This window comes from Elephantulus edwardii, unplaced genomic scaffold, assembly GCF_000299155.1.
Source record: "Elephantulus edwardii isolate Elephantulus edwardi_28Jun2011 unplaced genomic scaffold, EleEdw1.0 scaffold00362, whole genome shotgun sequence".
Classification (NCBI taxonomy): domain Eukaryota; kingdom Metazoa; phylum Chordata; class Mammalia; order Macroscelidea; family Macroscelididae; genus Elephantulus; species Elephantulus edwardii.
In genome coordinates this window covers 448588-455453 of record NW_006400112.1, presented here as the reverse complement: position 1 = coordinate 455453, position 6866 = coordinate 448588, and the positions used below count along the sequence as shown (strand labels likewise).

The window sequence follows — 6866 nt, the reverse complement described above, 5'->3', positions numbered from 1 at the left end:
ATAAAAGGATGCAACATATACAATCTACAATATAGAAACTATAATTTACAAAAATAGGAAATCTTGGCTATTTTTTAGTATTTTAACACATGACTGTATATGTTGTTAGAATACACATGTTTAGACAATTCAGATTTTGCCTACATGATCTTTTCTGGGAGGAATAGTGTCCATTCCTGTCTTTTGTGATAAAACAAATATTAAGAAAGCAAAACCATCATTGGTTATATGTAGAAAAGCTTGTGTAATGGAGTTTGCAGTAAAACACATATCTATATTATTCAGGTCCTGTTCCCAAGATCAATGTGTGGTCTGAAGTATAAACAGGACATTTACAACAAAGTTCTATCTCCTCAACTCAGGAGACAATTATCAGAAAAGATCAGCATTAGGAAATGCTCCATTTCAGGAAGAGACAATGCCTACATTCTGTCAGGAGTATCTGGGGTGACATTTAAGGACTGAGTTACTAGATACAAAACACTCCAAATGATGCTCCAATGGACAGTAGTCTCTGGTTTCCAGTATCCTTATGCTCTGCTCTATGTTCGCAGCTGTTCCTCTCATCTAGTCCACTCCAGAAGGTTCTGAGGGCAGTGCTAATGTGTGCTGAGGGAAGTTTTCTTCACTCCTGGAGCAACTGGTCTTAGCGGCAGGCACAGATCTCCACAGACATGTTGGGGTATACCTTGAGGACGACATTCTGGTTCTCATCCAGGAAAAGGACCCCCAAGGAGTTCATTTTGTCAGGAACACAGCACGGCTCTGGGATGCCCGGGATAATACCCACAGCCCTCATGATACTCTGGATGGTGGCATGGTTGGAAGGGTGGACAACCTGCAAGGCAGGGAAGGCACATGAATCCCACACAGCACACTGAACTTGCCCATTTTCCACTGACCCCTGATTGTGTTACTGCTATTCTGAGTCCGAAGCAATGGAAAAGGCATAGATTAGAAGAAAAACAAAATAGTGGGGCTGGCATACATTTTCTCTGGGTTCAACCAGAGACTGATCCATTGGGGAGAAATCTTCTTTTCTTCATGACCACATGAACATATGCTTCATACAATTCAGGGCACCTAGACCTGTAGGTGCTGTCCAGAGGACAGGAAAAGAGATGCCCAGTCAGTCCCCCTGGAATCATAGCAGCCCAGTAGCTTTAGCTTTTGTTTGAAGGGGACAGGAAGTATTTCTCAAGCAGGTGTGCCAGTGGTGATGGGACATGAAATTGATATTTCATGGGCATCTTTGACACTATAGTGTCACATTGTTCCACACTTAAGTCTTATCAACCTAGTGGAGTTGATGCCATTGTGGTGGCCCTGGGGAATAAACAGAAGCTTATGATGGTTAAACATCTTGACCAATACACTTAGCAATTTTCCCAGATCAGAAAGCAGACTTGCTACTGCCATCACATCTCTTTCTGTAACCCAGGCAGCCTCTCACATGGGGAAGGGCTTCCATCCCACTGCAAAGACAACACTTCCCTTGGTCAGCCTGGACAAGGTGAACACAAAGCAGCTGTTGACTTCAGCTCATCATCAGCCAAGGTGTCTTAATATTATAAACTAAAAATATTAATTGTTTGTCATTAAGTCTGAACTGACTCACAGCTGGCCCTCCAGTGGAGTTTCAGAGGCTATAAATAGCATGGGGAAAGAGTGCCCATCTTTTCCTGCAGAGCCTTTGGTAAACTCAAACCACCAGAGAAGTGTCACCTTTGTGTTAGCACAGCAATTTCCTAAGGACTATGCCACCAGACTGCCTTTATATTGAAGTTAATGGAAAAGGCCTTTGTAGGGGGAGTGATGAATTAGGAGGAGAGCAGAGTGGGGGCATCCACATTTGTGAGGTTCTGGCTGGCTCTAGGCTGGAGGCTGGGTCCTACAGGGCTCTTGTCTTGCACCTGATTGTGCTCAGCCTTCCTGCAGACTTGTGTTTCTATTTGTTAACACATCTCCTCTATTTTGTACATGCATAGCTTTCAAAAGTAGTCACTTAATTCCAGAACATACTACTGTCACCCTCAATGTGAGGTCTGCAGTTGGCTGATTTGTTTACATTCAGATAGGATTCATGTATTAACTTCTTTTTCTTGGAGGGTAAGACATGACCTGGAACTTGCAAGAGTAACTGAGCAGAAGAAAAGTATGTGCTGTGTGGCAGGGAAACATTAGTTGGTAGGGGTTCCACTGCATTGTTGGCCGTGATGCATGGGTGCGTGAGCACGTGCATGTGTGTGTGTGTGTGTGTGTGTGTGTGTGTGTGTGTGAGAGAGAGAGAGAGAGAGAGAGAGAGAGAGAGAGAGAGAGAGAGAGAGAGAGAGAATTAGATAGATCCCCTGCCCAGCCTAGATGGCAGGGCAGTATCTGAAAGCCTAGGGCCAGGGCAGATGGGTTGGTGAACACCGTCAAAGCTGTTGGTTCTTGCCCTGAGTGAGAGGAAGGAAGGACCAGAATCATGCTAGTCACAGAGGCAAAAACCCTACAAACCAGGCTAGGAGCAGAAAACAGGCGAGGTGTAGGCTGTGGATCCTGCTCTATCTATAGGAGATCATCTATGCAAGCTCTGTAGATCACCACTAGGTTGGATCACACATCTATGGAGAGAGATTCTTGTTTTTTTTAAGAAGTGTTTTGATTTAAAAAGTCAAATTCTATGAAGAAAATACTTTAAGGGGTCTGGTGTTAGAGAAGAGGGGCAAGGGGTTTAAGGGTAGGGAGGGAGAAAGTCATGGGGTTGCAGAGTTAGGTGGGTGGAAGATGGGGTAAAGGAATTAGGAAAGATCTTGTGAGAACCTGAAAAGATGGGGTGATTGTGGGCATAGATCAATGGAGATTAATTTTAGAAAACACAGTGTATGGGAATGAGAATATAAAACACAGTGTGAATGAAGAAATGTGTGAAATACAATGTACATACATGGAATATAATGTATAATGAATTTTGTACACAGACCAATATAACATTTTAAAAATGCATGCTGTGGGCCATGGTAGATCCATTTATAACGCGTACTAACCCAACAGACCTCGCTGGACCTCTGTCTACTCTTCATCTGGAATAAATAAGCAGGGTCACTCTAGAGGGCCTGAGCAGTGCAAATAGTGCTTGGAAGCTAATCAAATCCAATCAGTGGTACCTCTATAAAGAAAAGCCTGCCAATCCACCTTCAAAACCCTTTCCTGCTGGAATTTTATGAAGTACAGCTCTATTCTGAGCTCACAAGATCTCTATGATTCAAAATCAGTCCCAGGTTTTTATTACCAGAATTGGTTTCTATTATCCCTATTTTATAGAGACATAAACACTGGCTTACAGAGGCTGAAACTTGTCTACAAACAAGGAGTGGAACTTAGAGTAATGCAATGTGGCGGCAAATACCACAATTCCCTTGAGGACAGAGCAGCGCCTCTCACACACACCTACCTTGGGCATGGGGAACTCACAAGCTCCCGAACAGTAATAGGCATCAAAGGACTTGGGTGAGATGATCCATTCGTTCCACCCCATGTCTGCGAAGTCGACCTTCAGGTACCTCCGCGAGCAGATTCGAGGCTCATCCCACTGCTTCCTCCGAGCTTTCTTCATGGTCTTCTCATCGAACTTGAGCATCTGGGAGGCCATGAAGAGGTCATGCCCCTTTCTCCTCCGATCTTTGCGGGCAGGCCGGGGTTTCAGCACTCGGAAGGGCCTGAGCCAGAGCTCGTGTGTGTGGTAATGCTGGGTGCTATGGGCAGGCACTAGCTGCCCACTCAGCCCTGGCAGCTCATTGTCTTTGAGAGAGCTACTGCCTTGGGCAGCCTGGCGCACACGGAGGTCTGCAGAGCTGTAGGGGGCTGTATGGGGCTCAGTGTCCCCAGCTGGAAGGGAGTTATATCTTTGAAGTGTCACTGCCACACTGTTGGGCTCCAAGATGGCCAGGTCATCAGCATAGATGAGAATGTAGGGTATGTGGGAGCTTGGCTTGGAGTCCCCCAGCTCTTTTTCCACACCATCCAACTGGGCTGAGAGGAGAAGTTCACCATCCTGGCGAGCTGCCTTAATGACAGAGGAGATGTCCCTAGCCTGCCATACGCCACGTGGTGGTGGGACTAGGGCCATGGCCCCTCGGAGCAGTCCCTGGGTGGCCATGTTCTGTGACAGGATGTGGAAGAGGAGGTAGTGGCGGGTGGGGGGACCTGAGGGTAGCAAATGGCAAGACACATTCTTTGTCCTCTTGCATGATGCCTCATGTGTCCAGGCCCACCGTGGCTCAGAGTAAAAGTGAAAGGTGGCTGCAAGGATCATTTCTGAATCTTGCATGGAAGTCAGGTTGAAGAAATACAAAGCTTTCTGGTCAACCACTTCTGAAAGGAAACAAAGGACAGATGGCATGTCTGTTGGGTTCTTTGCTGGATGGCCCCGGTGCTCAGGACTCCTCTATTCAGATGCTGATATGGTAGAACTACCTCTTAAGGAACATCTACCTCACCATGTGCAATCCTGACAATACACTGATCAGGGTGCCACCTATTATCCTTAATGAACAGATTAATTAAGGTCAGAGAAGCTAGGGGATTGTCAGATATACCACAGTAAACATGTTAGCAAATAGGGCTTGCACTCAAACCTATTCATATCTTGTCACCTTGAAGTCTCTTTGATATCCTTGTCTAATGAATCCTTATTTCCAAAGTAAGTGTTATTCTAATATTTATCACTGTGTATTTGGGTGTTTTTTGAAAATATTTCATCTAAATGAAATAACAAATATTTCTGAGGATTTCCACATTTAAGTATATAGCTCTGTGATCCTACTATGTATTTCAGTGTTTTTAGTCATTCTACTTATGATGGTTTTTTAGGCTGCTTTAATTTTTGGCTATGATGAAATTATTTAAGTTATATGGAAAAAAAAGAGCCCTAGTGGTGCAGTGTGTGACATGTTAAATGGCTAAGCAAAAGGTTATCAGTTCTAATCTACCCTCTTCTGTTCTGTAGAAGGAAGATGGGTAGTCTTTTCCAGTAAAGAGTTAAAGCCTTGGAAATCTGATGGAGTCGGTACTGACTAGCCAGAAGTCAGTTTGAGGGATTTTTAAGGTTTACGTACATTAAACATGACCATTTTTCCAAACCAGGAAATAAAGACCTTCATATTCTCACTATACACTGAGTGCCTTTCACCTGGTAGAGAGAGCGAGTTATCCCTTTGTCCTGCCTCATTGGTAAGATGATTTTATAAGAGAGCAATATCAAGGTTGTAACAAGCCCCATTCAGCAAATCTTCAAATTCCAGGATACTGTTTACTGGGCTTCTCTCCCTGCTTTCCCAAGCTGTCAGCCACTCTTTATTTTCTTGCATCCTGTCTACTGTTGCAGGAAAATGACCCAAACCTTAGAGGCCTGAGGGCTCTGAAATATTCAAGTTAATGGAAGGTATTTTCCCTATGCCTTTGGAAAATAACTAGGAAACCAGACCTGTCAGAGGTGTTCTATCTGCAGGATAAAGCCGGAAGAAGCCTAGAGCTCCCAAGTCCTGGGGAAATGCATGCAGGATGTAGCGTCTCTGAGTTCTCAGAGGGCTGTGGCCTCTCTAGGATCTTTATTCACAGCATTAGTTGGTACACTTTCTACATTCTTTCCTTCCTTTCAACCAACATTGTCAGCTTAAGGCTATTTGTTTCTATTGGGAAGAAGGCTTCATTCAACTGGGAATTCCACATGCTTTAAGAAACTATGAGAGAAAGAAGGAAAGAAAAGTGCCTCTGTGGAGGGCCTGCAAAATACCAGTTCAGGATTACGAGACAAGCTAAAGATGCTCAACTACCCAGGTTCCAAGGGTCTGATGTACCCCTCGAAAGCCCACACGTAAGAAAGGACAGATCCTGATGCATGTGTATGAGTCTCCCCCACACTGCAGCCTTGAGTGTCACAGTCTGGAGTCCAGCATTTTCCAAATCTCACTGGATCACTTGTTAACAAGTTCATTTACCAAGGCCCTTCCTCCCCTGGAGATGCTTTTTTACAGTATTTGGTATTGATCAGCATCCCAGAAGATAATTCTCAGGAGGGTATGGGAAGCATTGGCAGGTGACAATGCGATATAGTGGCTGCGTGTTTGCAGTATCTGGGTCTGGCCTGTGGACTCAGTGGACATTAACCACCAAAGAAGCATTCCAAAGTTGGATCAGGCCTGGGAAGTGAAGTCCCAGGTCCAGTGGAACCATACCACACACTGCCATCACTTTCCTCATTTGCCTTACAGCAGAAATAGATACTCTCTATCTGTGCCTGGTGTGACTGCTTTTCAAATTAAATAAACAGTGTGTAATATGCTAGACATAAAAGGCACAGACCAAAGTGTGACTTTCTGTTACTTTCATATAAAGGACTGAGGCTGGCAGGGCAAGCTGCTCCTGCTCAGACCAGGCCTCTTCCATCTCCTAATTAAAATACCTGAGCTAAGATCCAGCTAGCATGGCATATAACTGTTTTTGTTCATTCACAGATAGTTCTACTAATAGATTCCTTGCTAGAGCATATATAAAATACTCTAGGACTAAGCCTTCTAGTCCTTCTAGTGGGGTGGAGCCTGTGTAGCAGAGAGGAAAAAGCAATCTGCTCTGGTTTCCTACAGCTCAAGGAGGCTGTCTAGGAGGAAAGCAGAGCACTTCAGGACTGATGAGCTCCCTCAGCGGAGTGTGCAGTCTGCAGGAGGTAAGGGCAGCAGGGATTAAAAAGGGCAACTGTGACCAAGATGGCAGTGAGAGGCACAGAGCTCTCTGAGGGTCATGGACTCTAATTCCTTCATCTATGACATCAACAGAAATGCTCTTTTCCTTCCTTTTAACTAATAGTTTAATGTTATTTGTTCTTA

General features: G+C 44.6%; 1 protein-coding gene across 1 annotated transcript in view; it reads right to left on the bottom strand.

Annotated features, from left to right (window-relative positions):
* Nucleotides 1–646: 646 nt before the first annotated feature.
* GDF10 (growth differentiation factor 10) overlaps nucleotides 647–6866 on the bottom strand; it is a 22326-nt gene continuing 16106 nt past the window's right edge. The window contains 2 exon segments of the mRNA XM_006902050.1: nucleotides 647–838; nucleotides 3437–4356. Coding sequence (XP_006902112.1) covers nucleotides 647–838; nucleotides 3437–4356 — 1112 coding nt within the window.